The sequence below is a fragment of the Coturnix japonica genome, unplaced genomic scaffold (assembly GCF_054131305.1).
Source record: "Coturnix japonica strain WE unplaced genomic scaffold, WE-NBRP24 Scf096, whole genome shotgun sequence".
In the NCBI taxonomy this organism is placed as follows: Eukaryota; Metazoa; Chordata; class Aves; order Galliformes; family Phasianidae; genus Coturnix; species Coturnix japonica.
The window spans coordinates 242,446-268,230 of NW_028188999.1; the positions used below are offsets into that span (position 1 = coordinate 242,446).

At 55.3% G+C, this 25,785-nt stretch overlaps 1 protein-coding gene across 7 annotated transcripts in view; it reads left to right on the forward strand.

Annotated features, from left to right (window-relative positions):
• The window catches only part of PYGM (glycogen phosphorylase, muscle associated), a 75,255-nt gene continuing 49,470 nt past the window's right edge, over window positions 1-25,785 (forward strand). For 2 of the 7 annotated variants that reach the window (XM_085534687.1, XM_085534691.1), the window contains exons 1-6: window positions 2-766; window positions 8,014-8,115; window positions 12,280-12,358; window positions 14,517-14,620; window positions 18,728-18,859; window positions 21,963-22,074. In XM_085534687.1, the coding sequence (XP_085390813.1) occupies window positions 524-766; window positions 8,014-8,115; window positions 12,280-12,358; window positions 14,517-14,620; window positions 18,728-18,859; window positions 21,963-22,074 (772 nt within the window). In that variant the 5' untranslated portion in view covers window positions 2-523. Of the gene's footprint in view, window positions 767-8,013; window positions 8,116-12,279; window positions 12,359-14,516; window positions 14,621-16,581; window positions 16,645-18,727; window positions 18,860-21,962; window positions 22,075-25,785 lie in introns of those variants that run through there. The other 5 variants (XM_085534689.1, XM_085534688.1, XM_085534692.1 and 2 more) reach the window with 4 other exon arrangements.

Here is a 25,785-nt window from a genome sequence, read left to right on the forward strand (position 1 = left end):
CCCAGGGCTCCCCCCAACGCTCCGACCCCCCCCCCAAGGACCCCCGCGGTCCCTTTAAGAGACCCCTCCGCTCCCTTTAAGACCCCGCGGTCCCTTTAAGACCCCTCCGGTCCCCCAAAGGAACCAGTTAGACCCCAAGGTCCCTTTAGGACCCCATTAGACCCCCCAAGGTCCCTTCAGGACCCCATTAGACCCCCCAAGGTCCCTTTAGGACCCCATTAGACCCCCCAAGGTCCCTTCAGGACCCCTCCGGTCCCCCAGAGGACCCCATTAGACCCTCAAGGTCCCTTTGGGACCCCATTAGACCCCCCAAAGTCCCTTTAGGACCCCATTAGACCCTCGAGGTCCCTTCAGGACCCCATTGGACCCCCCAAGGCCCCTTCAGGACCCCTCCGGTCCCCCAGAGGACCCCATTAGACCCCCAAGGTCCCTTTATTACCCCATTAGACCCCCAAAGGTCCCTTTATTACCCCATTAGACCCCTTTAATCCCCACTCGAGACCCCCCAAACCCCCCATTGACGATGTCTCGGCCTCTGTCTGACCACGAGAAGAGGAAACAAATCAGCGTCCGGGGTTTGGCCGGAGCCGAGAACGTGTCGGAGCTGAAGAAGGGCTTCAACCGGCACCTGCACTTCACGCTGGTCAAGGACCGGAATGTGGCCACCAGCCGGGACTATTACATGGCGCTGGCCCACACCGTGAGAGACCACCTGGTGGGGAGGTGGCTGCGGACACAGCAGCACTACTACGAGAAGGACCCCAAGGTGGGGGGATGGGGGGAGGTATGGGGAGGGATATGGGGTCATATGGGGGTGTATGGGAGGGGTATGGGGTCATATGGGGGGGATATGGGGTCATATAGGGGGGTACTGGGGAGTATGGGGGGACAGGGGGGATATGGGGGTTTATGGGGGGGTACTGGTGGGATATGGGGAGGTGGCTGTGGACACAGCAGCACTACTACGAGAAGGACCCCAAGGTGGGGGGATAGGGGGGTATAGGGGATATGGGGTCATATGGGGGGGATATGGGATCATATGGGGGGGATATGGGGGGGTATGGTGGGATATGGGGTCATATGGGGGTGTATGGGGGGATATGGGGTCATATGGGGGTGTATGGGGGGATATGGGGTCATATGGGGGGGATATGGGGAGGTGGCTGAGGACACAGCAGCACTACTACGAGAAGGACCCCAAGGTGGGGGGATAGGGGGGTATGGGGTCATATAGGGGGGGGGTACTGGGAGGATATGGGGTCATATAGGGGGTACTGGGGGGATATGGTGGGATATGGGGTCATATAGGGGGGTACTGGGGCGATATGGAGTCATATGGGGGGGTACTGGGGGGATATGGGGTCATATAGGGGGGTACTGGGGGGATATGGGGAGGTGGCTGAGGACACAGCAGCACTACTACGAGAAGGACCCCAAGGTGGGGGGATAGGGGAGGTATGGGGGGGGTATGGGGTCATATGGGGGGGTATGGGTCATATGGGGGGATATGGGGTCATATGGGGGGGTATGGGGTCATATAGGGGGGATATGGGGTCATATAGGGGGGTACTGGGGGGATATGGAGTCATATGGGGGGGTACTGGGGGGATATGGGGGGATATGAGGGGGATATGGGGAGGTGGTTGAGGACACAGCAGCACTACTATTAGAAGGACCCCAAGGTGGGGGGATAGGGGGGTATGGGGTCATATGGGGGGATATGGGGGGGTACTGGGGGGATATGGGGAGGTGGCTGAGGACACAGCAGCACTACTACGAGAAGGACCCCAAGGTGGGGGGATAGGGGAGGTATGGGGGGGGTATGGGGTCATATGGGGGGGTATGGGGTCATATAGGGGGGATATGGGGTCATATGGGGAGGATATGGGGGGATATGGGGTCATATGGGGGGGTATGGGGTCATATAGGCGGGTACTGGGGGGATATGGGGAGGTGGCTGCGGACACAGCAGCACTACTACGAGAAGGACCCCAAGGTGGGGGGATAGGGGGGGTATGGGGGGGGGTATGGGGTCATATGGGGGGGATATGGGGTCATATGGGGGGGTACTGGGGGGATATGGGGTCATATAGGGGGGTACTGGGGGGATATGGGGGGGTGGCTGAGGACACAGCAGCACTACTACGAGAAGGACCCCAAGGTGGGGTTATGGGGGGGGTATGGGGGGGGTATGGGGTCATATGGGGGGGATATGGGGTCATATGGGGGGGATATGGGGGGGTATGGTGGGATATGGGGTCATATGGGGGTGTATGGGGGGATATGGGGTCATATGGGGGGGATATGGGGGGGATATGGGGTCATATAGGGGGGTACTGGGGGGATATGGGGGGGTGGCTGAGGACACAGCAGCACTACTACGAGAAGGACCCCAAGGTGGGGGGATAGGGGGGGGATGGGGGGGAAATGGGGGGCTATGGGGTCATATAGGGGGGATATGGGGGGTATGGTGGGATATGGGGTCATATAGGGGGGATATGGGGTCATATGGGGGGGTATGGGGGGGTATGGGGTCATATGGGGGGATATGGGGTCATATAGGGAGGTTTTGGGGGGATATGGGGTCATATGAGGGGGTATGGGTCATATGGGGGTGTATGGGGGGGGATATGGGGTCATATGGGGGGGTACTGGGGGGATATGGGGAGGTGGCTGAGGACACAGCAGCACTACTACGAGAAGGACCCCAAGGTGGGGGGATAGGGGGGGATGGGGGGGGAAATGGGGGGGTATGGGGTCATATAGGGGGGATATGGGGGGGGTATGGTGGGATATGGGGTCATATAGGGGGGATATGGTGTCATATGGGGGTGTATGGGGGGGTATGGGGTCATATGGGGGGATATGGGGTCATATAGGGGGGTACTGGGGGGATATGGGGAGGTGGCTGAGGACACAGCAGCACTACTACGAGAAGGACCCCAAGGTGGGGTTATAGGGGGGTATGGGGGGATATGGGGGGGATATTTGGACATATGGGGTGTATGGGAGGGGTATGGGGTCATATAGGGGGGTACGGGGATATATGGGGTCATTTAGGGGGGTATGGGGGGATTTGGGGGGGTGAGGGGTCATATGGGGGGGTTATGGGGGTATATGGGGGTTATGAGGTTGTGTAGGGGGGGTACTAGGGGGGATATGGGGGTTATATAGGGAGGAACTGAGGGGGTATGGGGAGGTGGCTGCGGACACAGCAGCACTACTATGAGAAGGACCCCAGGGTGGGGTTATAGGGGGGTATAGGGGGGATATGGGGTCATATAGGGGGGTACTGGGGGATATAGGGGGAACTGAGGGGATATGGGGTCATATAGGGGGGTACTGGGGGGATATGGGGTCATATGGGGGGGATATGGGGTCATGTAGGGAGGTACTGGGGGTATATGGGGTCATATGAGGGGGGATATGGGGTCATATGGGGTGTATGGGAGGGGTATTGGGTCATATGGGGGGGATATTGGGGGATTTAGGGTCATATAGGGGGGTATGGGGAGGATATGGTGTCATTTAGGAGGGTATGGGGGGATATGGGGGGGGTGAGGGGTCATATGGGGGGGTTATGGGGGGGATATGGGGGTTATGAGGTCGTGTAGGGGGGGTACTAGGGGGATAGGGGGGGATATGGGGGTTATGGGGGGGTACTGGGGGGATATGGGGAGGTGGCTGCAGACACAGCAGTACTACTATGAGAAGGACCCCAAGGTGGGGTTATAGAGGGGTATAGGGGGATATGGGGTCATATGGGGGGGATATGGGGTCATATAGGGGGGTATTGGGGGGATATGGGGTCATATAGGGGGGTACTGGGGTCATATGGGGAGAATATGGGGTCATATAGGGCAGTACTGGGGGGGTTTGGGGGGATATGGGGGGGATTTGGGATCATATAGGGGGGTACTGGGGGGATATGGGGTCATATTGGGGGGTACTGGGGGGATATGGGGTCATATTGGGGGGTACTGGGGGATGTGGAGAGGATATGGGGGGATATGAGGTCATATAGGAGGGTACTGGGGGGATATGGGGAGGATATGGGGTCATGTGGGGGGGATATGAGGTCATATAGGGGTGGAACTGGGGAGATACGGGGTCATATAGGGCGGTACTGGGGGGATTTGGGAGGATAAGGGGGAGATTTGGGATCATATAGGGGGGTACTGGGGGGATATGGGGTCATATAGGGGGGTACTGGGGGGATATGGGGTCATATAGCGGGGTACTGGGGGGATATGGGGTATATGTTGTCATATAGGGGGGTACTGGGGGGATATGGTGTCATATAGGGGGGTACTGGGGGGATATGGGGTTTATGGGTCATATAGGGGTGTACTGGGGGGTATGGCGGGATATGGGGGTGATATGGGGTCGTATAGGGGGAAACTGGGGGATATGGCGTCATATTGGGGGAGTTCTGGGTAGTATGGGGCAGATATGGGGTCATATAGGGGGGTACTGGGGGGGTATGGGGGGATATGGTGCCATTTAGGGGGGTATTGGGGGGATATGGGGTCATATAAGGGGGTACTGGGGGGGTATGGGGGGACAGGGGGGATATGGGGGTTTATGGGGGGGTACTGGGGGGATATGGGGAGGTGGCTGCAGACACAGCAGCACTACTACGAGAAGGACCCCAAGGTGGGGTTATAGGGGGGGTATGGGGGATATGGGGAGGATATGAGATTATATGGGGGGGATATGGGGTCAATAAAGGGAATATGGGGGGATCTAAGGTCATATAGGGTGATATTGGGGGGATATGGGGGGGATAAGGGGTCATATGGGGGGGTACGGGGGGGATATGGGGTCAATAAGGGAGATATGGGGGGATCTAAGGTCATATAGGGTGATATTGGGGGGATATGGGAGGGATAAGGGGTCATATAGGGGGTACGGGGGGGATATGGGGTCAATAAGGGGGATATGGGGGGATCTAGGGTCATATAGGGGGGTTTTGGGGGGATATGGGGGGGATAAGGGGTCATATAGGGGGGTACGGGGGGGATATGGGGTCAATAAGGGGGATATGGGGGGATCTAGGGTCATATAGGGGGTTTTGGGGGGATATGGGGGGGATAAGGGGTCATATAGGGGGGTACGGGGGGGATATGGGGTCAGTAAGGGGGATATGGGGGGATCTAGGGTCATATAGGGGGGTTTTGGGGGATATGGGGGGGATAAGGGGTCATATAGGGGGGTACGGGGGGGGATATATGGGGATATGGGGTCAATAAGGGGGATATATGGGGATATGGGGTCAATAAGGGGGATATGGGGGGATATGGGGTCAATAAGGGGGATATGGGGGGATATGGGGAGGTGGCTGTGGACACAGCAGCACTACTACAAGAAGGACCCCAAGGTGGGGTTATAGGGGGGGTATAGGGTCATATGGGGGGGATATGGGGTCATATGGGGTGTATGGGGGGGGTTATGGGGTCATATGGGGGGGATATGGAGGGATATGGGGTCATATAGGGGGGTACTGGGGGTGATATGGAGTCATATAGGGGGTATGGGGGGATATGGGGGAGATATGGGGGGGCTCTATGTGGCTCTATGGGGCTGTGGGGTCAGGTGGGATGCCGTTGAAGCAGTGTGACCCATAGGGGGGCGCTGTGGGGCCACCATTGAGCTCTATGGGATCCCACTGCCCTGTGCTGCTCTATAGGGTGCTATGGGGTTCTGTGGGGCTCTATAGGGCTCAGTGGAGCTCTATGGGGCTCTATAGGGCACTGTGGGGTTCTATGGGTCTCTTTAGGGCTCTATGGGGCGCTACGGGGCTCTTTAGGGCTCTATAGGGCGCTACGGGGTTCTATGGGTCTCTTTAGGGCTCTATGGGGCTCTGTAGGGCGCTATGGGGTTCTATGGGGCTCTTTAGGGCTCTATAGGGCTCTATGGGGTTCTATGGGGCTCTTTAGGGCTCTATGGGGCTCTATAGGGCTCTATGGGGCTCTATAGGGCGCTATGGGGCTCTATAGGGCGCTATGGGGTTCTATCGGGCTCTTTAGGGCTCTATAGGGCTCTATGGGGCACTATAGGGCGCTATGGGTCTCTATAGGGCGCTATGGGGTTCTATGGGGCTCTTTAGGGCTCAGTGGAGCTCTATAGAGCTCTATGGGGCGCTATGGAGCGTTATGGGGCTCTATGGAGTGCTATGTGGGTCTTTAGGGCTCTATAGGGCTCTATGGGGCTCTATAGGGCGCTATGGGGCTCTATAGGGTGCTATGGGGCTCTTTAGGGCTCAGTGGAGCTCTGTAGGGCTCTATGGGGCTCTATAGGGCGCTATGGGTCTCTATAGGGCGCTATGGGGTTCTATAGGGCGCTATGGGGCTCTATAGGGCGCTATGGGGCTCTATAGGGTGCTATGGGGTTCTATGGGGCGCTATGGGGTTCTATGGGGCTCTTTAGGGCTTAGTGGAGCTCTATAGGGCTCTATGGGGCGTTATGGGGCTCTATGGGGTGCTATGGGGTTCTATGGGGCTCTTTAGGACTCTATAGGGCTCTATGGGGCTCTATAGGGCACTATGGGGCTCTATAGTGCACTATGGGTCTCTATAGGGCGCCATGGGGTTCTATGAGGCTCTATAGGGCTCTATGGGGCTCTATAGGGCGCTATGGGTCTCTATAGGGCGCTATGGGGTTCTCTGGGGCGCTATGGGGTTCTATGGGGCTCTTTAGGGCTTAGTGGAGCTCTATGGGGCTCTATGGGGCATTATGGGACTCTATAGGGCTCTATAGGGCTCTATGGGGCGTTATGGGGCTCTATGGGGTGCTATGGGTTCTTTGGGGCTCTTTAGGGCTCTGTAGGGCTCTATGGGGCTCTATGGGGCGTTATGGGGCTCTGTGGGGTGCTATGAGGTTCTTTGGGGCTATTTAGGTCTCTATAGGGCTCTATGGGGCTCTATGGGGTGCTATGGGTTCTTTGGGGCTCTTTAGGGCTCTGTAGGGCTCTATGGGGCTCTATGGGGCGTTATGGGGCTCTGTGGGGTGCTATGAGGTTCTTTGGGGCTATTTAGGTCTCTATAGGGCTCTATGGGGCTCTATAGGGTGCTATGGGGCTCTTTAGGGCTCAATGGAGCTCTATAGGGCTCTATGGGGTTCTGTGGGGCTCTTTAGGGCGCTATGGGGCTCTATAGGGCACTATGGGGCTCTATAGGGCGCTATGGGGTTCTATGGGGCTCTATGGGGCTCTATAGGGCACTGTGGGGCTCTATAGGGCGCTATGGGTCTCTATAGGGCTCTATGGGGTTCTGTGGGGCTCTTTAGGGTGCTATGGGTCTCTATAGGGCGCCATGGGGTTCTATGAGGCTCTATAGGGCGCTATGGGTCTCTATAGGGCGCTATGGGGTTCTCTGGGGCGCTATGGGGTTCTATGGGGCGCTATGGGGTTCTATGGGGCTCTTTAGGGCTTAGTGGAGCTCTATAGGGCTCTATGGGGCTCTATGGGGCATTATGGGACTCTATAGGGCTCTATAGGGCTCTATGGGGCTCTATGGGGTGCTATGGGGTTCTTTGGGGCTCTTTAGGGCTCTATAGGACTCTATGGGGCTCTATAGGGCGCTATGGGGCTCTATAGGGCTCTATAGGGTTCTATAGGGCACTATGGGGCTCTATAGGGTGCTATGGGGCTCTATAGGGCACTATGGGGCTCTATAGGGTGCTATGGGGCTCTTTAGGGCTCTATAGGACTCTATGGGGCTCTATAGGGCGCTATGGGTCTCTATAGGGTGCTATGGGGTTCTATGGGGCTCTTTAGGGCTCAGTGGAGCTCTATAGGGCTCTATGGGGCTCTATAGGGCGCTATGGGTCTCTATAGGGCGCTATGGGGTTCTATAGGGCGCTGTGGGGCTCTATAGGGCGTTATGGGGCTCTATGGGGTGCTATGGGGTTCTTTGGGGCTCTTTAGGGCTCTATAGGGCGCTATGGGGCTCTATAGGGCTCTATAGGGCGCTATGGGGCGCCATCTGAGCTGCCCTTCCCGTGTCCCCATAGCGCATCTATTACCTGTCGCTGGAGTTCTACATGGGCCGCACGCTGCAGAACACCATGATCAACCTGGGGCTGCAGAGCTCCTGCGACGAGGCCGTGTACCAGGTATGGGGGGTGTGGGGGGATATGGGGGATATGGGGGGATATGGGGGGTGTGGGGGATATGGGGGGATATGGGGGATATGGGGGGTGTGGGGGGATATGGGGGGATATAGGGGGGATATAGGGGGATATGGGGGATATGGGGGATATGGGGGATATGGGGGGAGATATGGGGGTATTGGGGGATATAATGGGAGTATTGGGGGGATATGGGAGTATTGGGGGGATATGGGGGTATTGGGGGGATATGGGGGTACCAGGTGGGGGATTGGGGGGATATGGGGGGGTTTGGGGGGGGATATGGGGGGTGGGGAGGGTATTGGGGGGGAATGGAGTAAGATATGGGGGATATGGGGGGATTGGGGGGATATGGGGAGAGATATGGGGGATATGGGGGGAGATATGGGGGTATTGGGGGGGAATGGAGTAAGATATGGGGGTATTGGGGGGATATGGGGTGAGATATGGGGGATATGGGGGAGATATGGGGGGATATGGGGGCATATAGGGGTGGGGAGGGTATTGGGGGGGAATGGAGTAAGATATGGGGGATATGGGGGTATTGGGGGGATATGGGGGGTGTTAGGGGGGAGTGGAGTAAGATATAGGGGATAAGGGGGAGTTTGGGGGGGAGATGGGGGGTTGGGGGCAAAATAGGATGGGGTTGGGGGGGATATGGGGGGATATAGGGGTGGGGAGGGTATTGGGGGGGATATGGGGTGAGATATAGGGGATATGGGGGATATAGGGGTGGGGAGGGTATTGGGGGGGATATGGGGTGAGATATGGGGGATATGGGGTGAGATATGGGGGATATGGGGGGATATATGGGGGTATTGGGGGGATATGTGGGGTGTTAGGGGGGAATGGAGTAATATATAGGGGATATGGGGGTGTTTGGAGGGGATATGGGGGTGGGGGGCAAAATCGGGGTTGTTTGGGGTGGGTATGGGGGGATATAGGGGTGGGGAGGGTATTGGGGGGATATGGGGGAGGATATGGGGGGATATGGCGGTTGGGAGGGTATTGGGGTGGATATGGGGTGAGGTATGGGGGATATGGGGTGGATATGGGGGGATATGGGGTGAGATATGGGGGATATGGGGGGAGATATGGGGGATATGGGGGGATATAGGGGGTGGGGAGGGTATTGGGGGGGATATGGGGGGGGATGTGGGGGTATTGGGGGGATATGGGGGGAGATGTGGGGAGGTATTGGGGGGATATGGAGGGTGTGTGGGTGTATGGAGTGAGATATGGGGGTATTGGGGGGATATGGGGGATGGGAGGGGTATTGGGGGGGTATGGGGTGAGATATAGGGGATATGGGGGGAGATATGGGGGTATTGAGGGGGTATAGGGGGTGGGGGGGATGGGGAGGCAAAATGGGGGGGGATATGGGGTGGGTATGGGGGGATAATAGGGGTGAGGAGGGTATTGGGGGGGAATGGAGTAAGGTATAGGGGATATGGGGGAATATAGGGGATATGGGGGGATATAGGGGTGGGGAGGGTATTGGGGGGGATATGGGGTGAGATATGGGGGATTTGGGGGTATTGGGGGGATATGGGGTTGGGAGAGGTATTGGGGGGGAATGGGAGGAGATGTGGGGGATATGGGGGTGGGGAGGGTATTGGGGGGATATGGGGGGAGATATGGGGGATATGGGGGAGATATGGGGGATATGGGGGTGGGGAGGGTATTGGGGGGATATGGGGGGAGATATGGGGGATATGGGGGTGGGGAGGGTATTGGGGGGATATGGGGTGAGATATGGGGGATATGGGGGTATTGGGGGGATATGGGGGCATATAGGGGTGGGGAGGGTATTGGGGGGGATGGAGTAAGATATAGGGGATATGGGGGTATTGGGGGGATATGGGGGGAGATATGGGGGATATGGGGTGAGATATGGGGGATATGGGGGGAGATATGGGGGATATGGGGGGATATAGGGAGTGGGGAGGGTATTGGGGGGGATATGGGGTGAGATATGGGGGATATGGGGGGAGATATGGGGGATATGGGGGGGGATATGGGGGTGGGGAGGGTATTGGGGGGGATATAGGGGGAGATATGGGGGATATGGGGGGAGATATGGGGGTATTGGGGGAGATAATGGGAGTATTGGGAGGATATGGGGGTATTGGGGGGATATGGGGGTACCAGGGGGGGGATTGGGGGGATAGGGGGGGGTTTGGGGGGGATATGGGGGGTGGGGAGGGTATTGGGGGGGAATGGAGTAAGATATGGGGGATATGGGGGTATTGGGGGGATATGGGGAGAGATATGGGGGATATGGGGGAGATATGGGGGTATTGGGGGGGAATGGAGTAAGATATGGGGGTATTGGGGGGATATGGGGTGAGATATGGGGGATATGGGGGCATATAGGGGTGGGGAGGGTATTGGGGGGGAATGGAGTAAGATATGGGGGATATGGGGGTATTGGGGGGATATGGGGGGTGTTAGGGGGGAGTGGAGTAAGATATAGGGGATAAGGGGGAGTTTGGGGGGGATATGGGGGGTTGGGGGCAAAATAGGATGGGGTTGGGGGGGATATGGGGGGATATAGGGGTGGGGAGGGTATTGGGGGGGATATGGGGTGAGATATGGGGGATATGGGGGAATATGGGGGTGAGGAGGGTATTGGGGGGGATATGGGGTGAGATATGGGGGATATGGGGTGAGATATGGGGGATATGGGGGGATATATGGGGGTATTGGGGGGATATGTGGGGTGTTAGGGGGGAATGGAGTAATATATAGGGGATATGGGGGTGTTTGGAGTGGATATGGGGGGTGGGGGGCAAAATCGGGGTTGTTTGGGGTGGGTATGGGGGGATATAGGGGTGGGGAGGGTATTGGGGGGATATGGGGGGAGATGTGGGGGGGTATTGGGGGGATATGGAGGGTGTGTGGGGGTATGGAGTGAGATATGGGGGTATTGGGGGGATATGGGGGCATATAGGGGTGGGGAGGGTATTGGGGGGGGATGGAGTAAGATATAGGGGCTATGGGGGTATTGGGGGGATGTGGGGGTGGGAGGGGCGTATGGAGTGAGATATGGGGGATATGGGGGGTTTGGGGGGGATATGGGGGGATATAGGGGTGGGGAGGGTATTGGGGGCGGATGGAGTAAGATATGGGGGATATGAGGGGAGATATGGGGTTGTTCGGGGGAATAGGGGGGAGATATGGGGGTATTGGGAGGATATAGGGGGCAGGGGGGTATTGGGGGGGAATAGGGGGAGAAATGGGGGGCTATGGGGAGGCTATGGGTGGATATGGGGCTATGGGGGGGCTGTTGAGGGGCTCTGGGGACTGTGGGGGGCTGTTGGCGGGTTATGGGGGGCAGGGGGATATGGGGGCTATGGGGAGGCTATGGGTGGACATGGGGGACTATGGGGGCTATGGGGGTTATGGGGAGCTATGGGGTCTATGGGGGGATTATGGGGGCTATGGGACGCTATGGGGTGCTATGGGGTGGCTATGGGGTGCTATGGGGTGGCTGTGGGTCGCTATGGGGTCTATGGAGTGGCTATGGGGTGCTATGGGGCGCTATGGGGTGGCTATGGTGTCTCTGGGGTGGCTGTGGGGTTCTATGGGGTCTATGGGAGGTTATGGGGGCTATGGGGAGCTGTTGGGGGTTATAGAGGGCTATGGGGGGGATATGAGGTGGCTGTGGGTCGCTATGGGGTGCTATGGGGTGGCTGTGGGGTTGCTATGGGGGCTATGGGGTGGATGTGGGTCGCTATGGGGTGGCTATGGGTCGCTATGGTGCGCTATGGGGTGCTATGGGGTGGCTATGGGGTGGCTATGGGGCGCTACGGGGTGGCTATGGGGTCTATGGGGTGCTATGGGGTGCTATGGTGCACTATGGGGTGCTATGGGGCGCTATGGGGTGGCTATGGGGCGCTATGGGGTCCTATGGGGCGCTATGGGGTGGCTATGGGGTGGCGCTATGGGGCGATATGGGGTGGCTATGGGGTCTATGGGTTGCTATGGGGTGGCTGTGGGTCACTATGGGTCGCTATGGGGCGGCTGTGGGTCACTATGGGGCGCTATGGGGTGGCTATGGGGTGCTATGGGGCGCTATGGGGTGGCTTTGGGGGTTATGGGTCACTATGGGGCGGCTGTGGGGCTGACGCTGCTGTTCCCCCCCAGCTGGGCCTGGACATGGAGGAGCTGCAGGAGATCGAGGAGGACGCCGGGCTGGGAAATGGGGGACTGGGGAGACTGGCAGGTGGGGGACACCCCATAATGACCCTATAACCCCATAATGACCCTGTAACCCCATAATGACCCTATAACCCCATAATGACCCTGTAACCCCATAATGACCCCATAAAGACCCTATAACCCCATAATGACCCCATAAAGACCCTATAACCTCATAAAGACCCTATAACCCCATAATGACCCCATAAAGACCCTATAACCCCATAATGACCCCATAAAGACCCTATAACCCCATAAAGACCCTATAACCCCATAATGACCCCATAAAGACCCTATAACACCATAAAGACCCTATAGCCCCATATTGACCCCATAATGACCCTATAACCCCATAAAGACCCTATAACCTCATAATGACCCCATAAAGACCCTATAACCCCATAAAGACCCTATAACCCCATAATGACCCTATAACCCCATAATGACCCTATAGCCCCATAAAGACCCTATAGCCCCATAATGACCCTATAACCCCATAATGACCCTATAGCCCCATAAAGACCGTATGACCCCATAATGACCCTATAACCCCATAACCCCATAAGGAACCTACAACCCCATATTAACCCTATAACCCCATAAATATCCTATAACCCCATAATGACCCTATAACCCCATAAGGAACCTATAACCCCATAATGATCCTATAACCCCATAATGACCCTATGACCCCATAATGACCCTGTAACCCCATAAAGACCCTATAACCCCATAATGACCCTGTAACCCCATAAAGACCCTATAACCCCATAATGACCCTATAGCCCCATAAAGACCCTATAACCCCATAATGACCCCATAATGACCCTATAACCCCATAAAGACCCTATAACCCCATAATGACCCTATAACCCCATAAAGACCCTATAGCCCCATAAAGACCCTATAGCCCCATTATGACCCTATAGCCCCATAATGACTCTATAACCCCATAATGACCCTATAACCCCATAATGATCCTATAACCCCATAAAGACCCTATAACCCCATAATGATCCTATAACCCCATATTAACCCCATAACCCCATAAAGACCCTATAACCCCATAAAGACCCTATAAACCCATAATGACCCTATAACCCCATAATGACCCTATAACCCCATACTGAACCTCTAACCCCATAAAGACCCTATAACCCCATAAAGACCCTATAACCCCATAACACCATATCCCCCCATAACCCCATAAAGAACCTATAACCCCATATTAACCCTATAACCCCATAACCCCATACTGACCCTATAAACCCGTAATGACCCTATAACCCCATAACCCCATATCCCCCCATATACTCCCATATCCCCCCCACAACCCCATATGCCCCCAAAACCCCATAATGACCCTATAACCCCATACTGCCCCTATAACCCTATAACCCCATATGTCAGCGTGCTTCCTGGACTCGATGGCCACGCTGGGTCTGCCCCATATCCCCTATAACCCCATAACCCCATACTGCCCCTATAACCCCATACTGCCCCTATAACCTCATAACCCTATAACCCCATATGTCAGCGTGCTTCCTGGACTCGATGGCCACTCTGGGTCTGCCCCATATCCCCCCCATATCCCCTATAACCCCATAACCCTATAACCCTATAACCCCATCCTGCCCCTGTAACCCCATAGTGGCCCTATAACCCCATAACCCTATAACCCCATATGTCAGCGTGCTTCCTGGACTTGATGGCCACGCTGGGTCTGCCCCATATCCCCCCATATCCCCTGTAACCCCATAACCCTATAGTGGCCCTATAACCCCATAACCCCATACTGCCCCTATAACCCCATAACCCTATAACCCTATAACCCCATAACTCCATACTGCCCCTGTAACCCCATAACCCTATAACCCCATATGTCAGCGTGCTTCCTGGACTCGATGGCCACGCTGGGTCTGCCCCATATCCCCCCATATCCCCTATAACCCCATAACCCCATACTGCCCCTATAACCCTATATACCCTATAACCCCATACTGCCCCTATAACCCCATAACCCTATAACCCCATATGTCAGCGTGCTTCCTGGACTCCATGGCCACGCTGGGTCTGCCCCATATCCCCCCATATCCCCTGTAACCCCATAACCCCATACTGCCCCTATAACCCCATAACCCCATAACCCTATAACCCTATAACCCTATAACCCCATATGTCAGCGTGCTTCCTGGACTCCATGGCCACGCTGGGTCTGGCCGCGTACGGTTACGGGATCCGCTACGAGTTCGGGATCTTCAACCAGAAGATCGCGGGAGGATGGCAGGTATGGGGCCATATAGGGTCCTATGGGGTCACATATAGGGTCCTATGGGGTTATATGGGGTCCTGTGGGGGTCTATGGGGTGAGATATGGGGTTATATGGGGTCATATGGGGTTATATGGGATCTTCAACCAGAAGATCACGGGAGGATGGCAGGTATGGGGCCATATAGGGCCATATAGGGTCATGTATAGGATCACATGGCATTATATGGGGTCCTATGGGGGTCTATGGGGTGAGATATGGGGTTATATGGGGTCACATGGGGTTATATGGGATCTTCAACCAGCAGATCATGGGAGGATGGCAGGTATGGGGCATATAGGGCCATATAGGGGCATATAGGGTCCTATGGGGTCACATATAGGGTCCTATGGGGTTATATAGGGTCCGATGGGGGTCTATGGGGTGAGATATGGGGTCATATGGGGTTATATGGGATCTTCAACCAGCAGATCATGGGAGGATGGCAGGTATGGGGCATATAGGGCCATATAGGGTCATATAGGGTCCTATGGGGTCACATATAGGGCCCTATGGGGTTATATGGTGTCCTGTGAGGGTCTATGGGGTGAGATATGGGGTTATATGGGGTCACATGGGGTTATATGGGATCTACAACAAGAAGATTGCGGGAGGATGGCAGGTATGGGGCATATAGGGCCATATAGGGTCATATAGGGTCCTATGGGGTCCTATGGGGTTATATGGGGTCCGATGGGGGTCTATGGGGTGAGATATGGGGTCATATGGGGTTATATGGGGTTATATGGGATCTTCATCCAGAAGATTGCGGGAGGATGGCAGGTATGGGGCCATATAGGGCCATATAGGGTCCTATGGGGTCACATATAGGGTCCTATGGGGTTATATGGGGTCCTATGGGGTCCTATGGGGTTCTATGGGGTCAAATGGGGTCACATGGGGTTATATGGGATTTTCAACCAGAAGATCGCGGGAGGATGGCAGGTATGGGGCCATATAGGGCCATATTGGGCCATATAGGGTCCTATGGGGTCCTATGGGGTTCTATGGGGTCAAATGGGGTCAAATGGGGTTATATGGGATCTTCAACAAGAAGATCATGGGAGGATGGCAGGTATGGGGCCATATAGGGTCATATAGGGTCATATAGGGTCCTATGGGGTTATATGGGGTTATATGGGGTCCTGTGGGGGTCTATGGGGTGAGATATGGGTTTATATGGGGTTATATGGGATCTTCAACCAGAAGATCGCGGGAGGATGGCAGGTATGGGGCCATATAGGGTCCTATGGGGTTCTATGGGGTCCTGTGGGGGTCTATGGGGTGAGATATGGGGTTATATGGGGTCACATGGGGTTATATGGGATCTTCAACCAGCAGATCACGGGGGGATGGCAGGTATGGGGCATATAGGGCCATATAGGGCCGTATAGGGTCCTATGGGGTGACATATAGGGTCCTATAGGGTTATATGGGGTCCTGTGGGGGTCTATGGGGTGAGATATGGGGTTATATGGGGTCACATGGGGTTATATGGGATCTTCATCCAGAAGATTGCGGGAGGATGGCAGGTATGGGGCCATATACGGCCATATAGGGTCCTATGGGGTCCTATGGGGTTATATGGGGTCCTGTGGGGGTCTATGGGGTGAGATATGGGTTTATATGGGGTTATATGGGATCTTCAACCAGAAGATCGCGGGAGGATGGCAGGTATGGGGCCATATAGGGTCCTATGGGGTCACATATAGGGTTCTATGGGGTTATATGGGGTCCTATGGAGGTCTATAGGGTGAGATATGGGGTTATATGGGGTCATATGGGGTTATATGGGATCTTCATCCAGAAGATTGCGGGAGGATGGCAGGTATGGGGCCATATAGGGCCATATGGGGCCATATAGGGTCCTATGGGGTCACATATAGGGTCCTATGGGGTTATATAGGGTCCGATGGGGGTCTATGGGGTGAGATATGGGGTCATATGGGGTCACATGGGGTTATATGGGATCTTCATCCAGAAGATTGCGGGAGGATGGCAGGTATGGGGTCATGTATAGGGTCACATATAGGGTCATATATATGGTCACATGGGGTTACATATAGGGTCATGTATAGGGTCACATATATATATGGGGTTTGTATGGGGTTTGTATGGGGTCTCTATTAGCTCCCTATGGGGTCACTATGGGGTCTGTATGGGCTCCCTATGGGGTCTGTATGGTCTCCCTGTTGGCTCCCTATGGGGTCCCTATGGGGTTTGTATGGGCTCCCTATGGGGGTCCCTATGGGGTTGTTATGGGCTCCCTATGGGGTGGGTCACTGTGGGGTCACTATGGGGTTTGTATGGGCTCCCTATGGGGTCCCCATGGGGTCAGTATGGGCTCCCTATGGGGTTGCTATGGGCTCCCTATGGGGTCGCTATGGGGTCACTATGGGGTCTGTATGGGCTCCTTATGGGGTCTCTCTGGGGTCTGTATGGGGTCTGTATGGGCTGCTTACTGGCTCCCTATGGGTTCTGTATGGGGTCTCTATGGTGTTGCTATGGGGTCTGTATGGGTTCCCTATGGGCTCGCTATGGGGTCACTATAGTGTCTCTATGGGTTCCCTATGGGGTCACTATGGGGTCTGTATGGTGTCAGTATGGGCTCCCTATGGGGTCAGTATGGGCTCCCTATGGTGTCTCTATGGGGTCTGTATGGGCTCCCTATGGGGTCTGTATGGGGTTGCTATGGGGTCTGTATGAGGTCCCTATGGGGTCACTATGGGGTTGCTATGGGGTCACTATAGTGTCTCTATGGGGTCTGTATGGGCTCGTTATGGGGTCCCTATGGGGTCGCTATGGGGTCAGTATAGTGTCTCTATGGGGTCTGTATGGGGTCTCTATGGGCTCCCTATGGGGTCGCTATGGGGTTGCTATGGGGTCTGTATAGGCTCCCTACTGGCTCGCTATGGGGTCTCTATGGGGTCGCTATGGGGTCTGTATGGGCTCCCTATTGGCTCCCTATGGGGTCGCTATGGGCTCCCTATGGGGTTGCTATGGGGTCCCTATGGGGTCCCTTTGAGGTCATTATGGGCTCTGTATGAGCTCCCTATTGGCTTCCTATGGGCTCCCTATGGGGTCTGTATGGGCTCGCTATGGGGTCGTTATGGGGTCACTATGGGGTCACTATGGGGTCGTTATGGGGTCCCTATGGGGTCATTATGGGGTCTGTATGTTCTCCCTATTGGCTCCCTATGGGGTCGCTATGGGCTCCCTATGAGGTCAGTATGGGATCTCTATGGGGCAATATGGGGTCTGTATGGGCTCCCTATGGGGTCGCTATGGGGTTTGTATGGGGTCCCTATGGGGTCTGTATGGGCTCCCTATGGGAGTCACTATGGGGTCTGTATGGGGTCTGTATAGGCTCCCTACTGGCTCCCTATGAGGTCTGTATGGGCTCGCTATGGGGTCAATATGGGGTCTGTATGGGCTCCCTATGAGGTCTGTATGGGCTCCCTATGGGGTCACTATGGGGTTTGTATGGGCTCCCTATGGGGTCTCTATGGGGTCTCTATGGGGTCTCTATGGTGTCGCTATGGGGTCTGTATGGGCTCCCTATGGGGTCCTTATGGGTTCGCTATGGGCTCCCTATGGTGTCGCTATGGGGTTGCTATGGGGTCTGTATGGGCTCCCTATGGGGTCGCTATGGGCTCGCTATGGGCTCCCTATGGGGTCCCTATGGGGTTGCTATGGGGTCTGTATGGGCTCCCTATGGGCTTGCTATGGGGTCTCTATAGTGTCTCTATGGGCTCCCTATGGGGTCAGTATGGGGTCTGTATGGGCTCGCTATGGGCTCCCTATGGGTTCCCTATGGTTCCCTATGGGCTCCCTATGGGTTCCCTTTGGGGTCGCTATGGGGTCTGTATGGGCTCCCTATGGGCTCGCTATGGGGTCTCTATGGGGTCCCTATGGGGTCCCTATGGTTCCCTATGGGCTCCCTATGGGTTCCCTTTGGGGTCGCTATGGGGTCTGCATGGGCTCCTATGGTGTCGCTATGGGGTCCCTATGGGTTCGCTATGGGGTCGCTATGGGGTCGCTATGGGGTCTGTATGGGGTCTGTATGGGGTCGTTGTTTCCCGCAGGTGGAGGAGGCCGACGACTGGCTGCGCTATGGGAACCCATGGGAGAAAGCCAGGCCCGAGTACACCATCCCTGTGCACTTCTATGGGCGCGTGGAGCACTCGCACGACGGGGCCAAGTGGCTGGACACACAGGTGTGCAAGGGGGGGGGGGAGTGTGCAAGGGGGGGCATGGAGGGGGCAGGAGGGTGGGAGGGGTGAGTGTGCAAGGGGGGGTAATGGGATGAGCATGTAAGGGGGGTGAGTGTGTAAGGGGGGGTGGGAGGGGTGAGGGTGAGGAGTGAGTGTGCAAGGGGGGAGCAATGGGGTGAGTGTGCAAGGGGGGGTTATGGGGTGAGTGTGCAAGGGGGGAGCAATAAGGTGAGTGTGCAAGGGGGGGTTATGGGGTGAGTGTGCAAGGGGGGAGCAATAAGGTGAGTGTGCAAGGGGGGGTTATGGGGTGAGTGTGCAAGAGGGAAATGGGGGTGAGTGTGCAATGGGGATGAGTGTGCAAGTGTGGGGTGAGTGTGCAAAGGGGATGAGTGTGCAAGGGGGAGGTGAGTGTGCAATGGGGGGTAATGGGGTGAGTGTGCAAAGGGGGAGGGAAGAGTGAGTGTGCAAGGGGGGCATGGGGGTGAGTGTGCAAGGGGGGGTGGGGTGAATGTAAGGGGGATGGAGGGGTGAGTGTGTAAGGGGGGCGTTGAGGTGGGAGGGATGAGTGTGCAAGTGGAGAAGGGTTAGTGCAAGGGGGGTGGAGGGGTGAGTGTGCAAGGGGAGGCAATGGGGTGGGAGGGGTGAGTGTGCAAGAGTGGGGGTGGGAGGGTGAGTGTGCAAGGGGGGTAATGGGGTGAGTGTGCAAGGTGGGGCCTGGAGGGGGCAGGAGGGTGGGAGGGGTGAGTGTGCAAGGGGGGGTAATGGAGTGAGCATGTAAGGGGGATGAGTGTGCAAGGGGGGTGATGGGGTGAGTGTGAAAAGGAGGAGGGAAGAGGGAGTGTGCAAGGGGGGCATGGGGGTGAGTATGCAAGGGAGGGTAATGGGGTGAGTGTGCAAGGGGGATGAGTGTGCAAGGGGGGTGATGGGGTGAGTGTGCAAGGGGGATGGGTGTGCGAGTGGGGAGTGAGTGTGTAAGGGAGGGTGGGAGGGGTGAGTGTGCAAGAGTGGGGGTGGAGGGGTGAGTGTGCAGTGGGGGGCTGGGAGGGATGGGTGTGAGGAGTGAGTGTGCAAGGGGGGTGGGTGTGCAAGGAGTGTGAGTGTGCAAGGGGGGTGGGGAGTGTGCAAGGGGGGGCATGGGGGTGAGTATGCAAGTGGAGGGGTAATGGGGTGAGTGTGCAAGGGGGGTGAGTGTGTAAGGGAGGTAATAGGGTGAGTGTGCAAGTGGGATGAGTGTGCAAGTGGGGGGTGAGTGTGCAAGGGGGTAATAGGGTGAGCGTGCAAGTGGGGGTGAGTGTAAGGGGGGTAGTGGGGTGAGTGTGCAAGGGGGATGAGTGTGCAAGTGGGGCTGAGTGTAAGGGGGGTGGAGGGGTGAGTGTGCAATGGGGGGCTGGGAGGGATGGGTTTGAGGAGTGAGTGTGCAAGGGGGTGATGGGGTGAGTGTGCAAGGGGGATGAGTGTGCAAGTGGGGGGTGAGTGTGTAAGGGGGGGTGGGAGGGGTGATTGCAATGGGGGAGTGTGCAACAAGGTGGGTAGGGGTGAGTGTGCAAGGGGGGGCAATGGGGGTGAGTGTGCAAGGGGGGTGATGGGGTGGGAGGGGTGAGTGTGCAAGTGTGGAGGGGTGAGTGTGCAAAGGGAGGTGGGAGGGGTGAGTGTGCAAGGGGGGGTGAGCAGGGTGAGTGTGCAAGGGGGTTGATATGGTTCTATGGGGTCTCTGTGGGGTCCCATGGGGTCTATATGGGGTCCCATGGGTTCCCATGGGGTCTATATGGGGTCCTATGTGGTCCCATTTGGTCTATATGGGGTCTCTGTGGGATCCTATGGAGTCAGATGGCGTCCTATGGGGTCAGATGGGGTCCTATGGGGTCCCATTGGGTCTATATGGTGTCCCATGGGGTCCTATAAGGTGTCTGTGGGGTCCTATGGGGTCAGATGGGGTCCTATGGTGTTCTATGGGGTCTCTGTGGGTTTCTATGGAGTCAGATGGGGTCCTGTTTGGTCCCATTGGGTCTATATGGGGTCCTATGGGGTCCCATTGGATCCCATGGGGTCTGTATGGTGTCCTATGGGGTCTCTGTGTGTTTCTATGGGGTCAGATGGTGTCCTATGGGGTCCCATGGCATCCTATGGGAGGTCTGTGGGGTCCTATGGGGTCAGATGGGGTCCTATGGGGCCCCATTGGATCCTATGGGGTCAGATAGGGTTCTGTGGGGCCTCATTGGATCCTATGGGGCCTCATTGGATCCTATGGGGTCAGATAGGGTTCTATGGGGCCTCATTGGATCCTATGGGGTCAGATGGGGTTCTATGGGGCCTCATTGGATCCTATGGGGCCTCATTGGATCCTATGGGGTCAGATGGGGTTCTATGGGGCCTCATTGGATCCTATGGGGTCCCATTGGATCCTATGGGGTCAGATGGGGTTCTATGGGGCCTCATTGGATCCTATGGGGTCAGATGGGGTTCTATGGGGCCTCATTGGATCCTATGGGGTCAGATGGGGTCCTATGGGGCCTCATTGGATCCTATGGGGTCAGATAGGGTCCTATGGGGCCTCATTGGATCCTATGGGGTCAGATAGGGTTCTATGGGGTCTCATTGGATCCTATGGGGTCAGATGGGGTCCTATGGGGCCTCATTGGATCCTATGGGGTCAGATGGGGTCCTATGGGGCCTCATTGGATCCTATGGGGCCTCATTGGATCCTATGGGGTCAGATAGGGTCCTATGGGGCCTCATTGGATCCTATGGGGTCAGATAGGGTCCTATGGGGCCTCATTGGATCCTATGGGGTCAGATAGGGTTCTATGGGGCCTCATTGGATCCTATGGGGTCAGATGGGGTCCTATGGGGCCTCATTGGATCCTATGGGGTCAGATGGGGTCCTATGGGGCTTCATTGGATCCTATGGGGTCAGATGGGGTCCTATGGGGCCTCATTGGATCCTATGGGGTCAGATAGGGTTCTATGGGGCCTCATTGGATCCTATGGGGTCAGATGGGGTCCTATGGGGTCCCATTGTATTCTATGGGGCCTCATTGGATCCTATGGGGTCCCATTGTATCCTATGGGGATATTGGGGTCTCACACGCGTGTGTTGCACACGCAGGTGGTTCTGGCGCTGCCGTACGACACACCAGTGCCGGGATACAGGAACAACACGGTGAACACCATGAGGCTGTGGTCTGCACGAGCACCCAATGACTTCAACCTGAAGGACTGTAAGCACCAAAAATGACACAAATTACCCCAAAAATGGCCAAAATCGACCCAAAAATGGCCAATATTGACCCAAAAATGGCCAATATTGACCCAAAAATGGCCAAAATCAACCCAAAAATGGCCAAAATTGCTCCCAAATTGATCCAGATCAACCCCAAAATGGCCCAAATCACCCCCAAAAATGCCCAAAGCCGACCCAAATATGACCCAAATTGCCCCCAAAATGACCAAAATCGCCCCAAAAATGGCCGAAATTGCCTCCAAAATGGCCAAAATCGACCAAAAAATGGCCCAAATAGCTCCCAAAATGGCCCAAATCACCCCAAAATTTCCGAGATTGCCCCAAAAATGGCCCAAATTGCCCAAGTCAACCCAAAAAATGGCCCAAATTGCCCCAAAAATGGCCAAAGTCAACCCCTAAATGGCCCAAATTGCCCCCAAAATGGCCCAATTTACCCCCAAAATGACCCAAATTGCCCCCAGATTGATCCAAATTGACCCCAAAATGGCCCAAATCACCCCCAAAATGCCCAAAGCCGACCCAAATATGACCCAACTTGCCCCCAGAATGACCAAAATTGCCCCCAAAATGACCAAAATCACCCCAAAAATGACCAAAATCACCCCCAAAATGGCCCAGATCACCCCAAAAATGGCCCAAATTGCCCAAGTCAACCCAAAAAATGGCCCAAATTGCCCCAAAAATGGCCAAAATCGACCCAAAAATGGCCCAGATCGCCCCCAAATTGATCCAGATCAACCCCAAAATGGCCCAAATCACCCCAAAATTACCCAGATCGCCCCCAAAATGGCCCAAAATACCCAAGTCAACCCAAAACATGGCCCAAATTGCCCCAAAAATGGCCCAGACTCCAAACCCCAAAGCCCCCAAACCCTAAACTCCAACCCCAAACCCCAAAATCCCATTCACCAACCCCAAACCCCATTCCAACCCCAAAATCCCCAAACCCCAAACCCCATTCATCAACCCCAAAATCCCCAAACCCCAAAACCCCATTCACCAACCCCAAACCCCATTCATCAACCCCAAAATCCCCAAACCCCAAAACCCCATTCACCAACCCCAAAATCCCCAAACCCCATTCACCAACCCCAAACCCCATTCATCAACCCCAAAATCCCCAAACCCCATCCACCAACCCCAAACCCCATTCCAACCCCAAAATCCCCAAACCCTGAGTCCCAAAGCCCAAACCCTAAACTCCAACCCCAAAGCCCAAAACCCCAAATCCAACCCCAAACCCCAATTCCAACCCCAAAACCCCAAATCCAACCCCAAAACTCCATTCACCAACCCCAAAGCCCAATTCCAACCCCAAAACCCCAAATCCAACCCCAAAACCCCATTCACCAACCCCAAAGCCCAATTCCAACCCCAAAACCCCAAATCCAACCCCAAAACCCCATTCACCAACCCCAAAGCCCAATTCCAACCCCAAACTCCACCCCTCAACCCCAAAGCCCAAACCCTAAACGCCAAAGCCTCAGCCCCCAAACCCCAAACCCCAAAACCCCAAATCCTAAAGTTCAGACTCTAAACTTTAAAGCCTCAACCCCCAGCCCCATAAACCCCCAGACACCAATTCCCGCCCCAAAGCCCCAAACCCCATAACCCCAACCCCAAACCCTCAACCCCATAAACCCCCAAACCCCAATTCCTGCCCCAAAGCCCCATAACCCCAACCCCAAACCCTCAACCCCATAAACCCCAAAACCCCAATTCCTGCCCCAAAGCCCCATAACCCCAATCCCAAACCCTCAACCCCATAAACCCCAAACCCAGCCCTACAGCTCAGCCCTTAAACCCCAAAACCCCAAACCCTGACCCCAAAACCACAACCCCCAAATAACCCCAAAATCCCCAAAGCCACCACTGAAACCACCAACCCCAAGCCCCCAAACCCCATATTAAACCACGCCCTATAAAGCCACACCCCATCACAATCAAACCCCATATTAAACCACGCCCTATAAAGCCACGCCCCATCACAATCAAACCCCATATTAAACCACGCCCTATAAAGCCACACCCCATCACAATCAAACCCCATATTAAACCACGCCCTATAAAGCCACACCCCATATTAAACCACGCCCTATAAAGCCACACCCCATCACAATCAAACCCCTTATTAAACCATGCCCTATAAAGCCACACCCCATCACAATCAAACCCCATATTAAACCACGCCCTAAAAAGCCACGCCCCATCCTAAACCACGCCCTCAAATGCCACGCTCTATTACAAGCCACACCCCATCCTAAACCACGCCCTATAAAGCCACGCCCCATCACAATCAAACCCTATAATAAACCACGCCCTATAAAGCCACACCCCATCACAATCAAACCCCATCCTAAACCACGCCCTATAAAGCCACACCCCATCACAACCAAACCCCATATTAAACCACGCCCTATAAAGCCACACCCCATCACAACCAAACCCCATATTAAACCACGCCCTATAAAGCCACACCCCATCACAATCAAACCCTATAATAAAGCACGCCCTATAAAGCCACACCCCATATTAAACCACGCCCTATAAAGCCACGCCCCATCACAATCAAACCCTATAATAAACCACGCCCTATAAAGCCACACCCCATCACAATCAAACCCCATCCTAAACCACGCCCTATAAAGCCACACCCCATCACAATCAAACCCTATAATAAACCACGCCCTATAAAGCCACACCCCATCACAATCAAACCCCATAATAAACCACGCCCTATAAAGCCACACCCCATCACAATCAAACCCTATAATAAACCACGCCCTATAAAGCCACACCCCATCACAATCAAACCCCATATTAAACCACGCCCTATAAAGCCACACCCCATCACAATCAAACCCTATAATAAACCACGCCCTATAAAGCCACGCCCCATCACAATCAAACCCTATAATAAACCACGCCCTATAAAGCCACGCCCCATCACAATCAAACCCTATAATAAACCACGCCCTAAAAGCCACGCCCCATCTTTAACCATGCCCTAAAAAGCCAGGCCCCATCACAATCAAACCCTATAATAAACCACGCCCACAAGCCACGCCCCATCCTAAAACACGCCCAAAAAAGCCACGCCCCATCCTAAAACACACCCTAAAAAGCCAGGCCCTGTCACAAACCCCATCTTAAACCATGCCCTAAAAAGCCACTCCGCATCCTAAACCACGCCCTATTAAGCCACGCCCCATCACAATCAAACCCCTTATTAAACCACGCCCTAAAAACCCACACCCATCACAAACCACGCCCCATCTTAAACCATGCCCTAAAAAGCCACACCCCATCAGAACCAAACCCCATATTAAACCACGCCCTAAAAAGCCACTCCCCATCCTAAACCACGCCCTCAAATGCCATGCCCTATTACAAGTCACGCCCACAAGCGATGCCCCATCCTAAACCATGCCCTAAAAAGCCACGCCCCATCACAACCAAACCCCATATTAAACCACGCCCTAAAAAGCCACACCCGTCGCAAACCATGCCCCATCTTAAACCACGCCCTAAAATGCCACACCCCATCACAAGCCACGCCCACTCTTAAGCCACACCCCATTACAAAGTCCCACTCACAAAGCCACGCCCCATCTTAAAACACGCCCTAAAAAGCCACACCCCATCACAAGCCCCCAGCTTAAACCACGCCCTAAAATGCCACACCCCA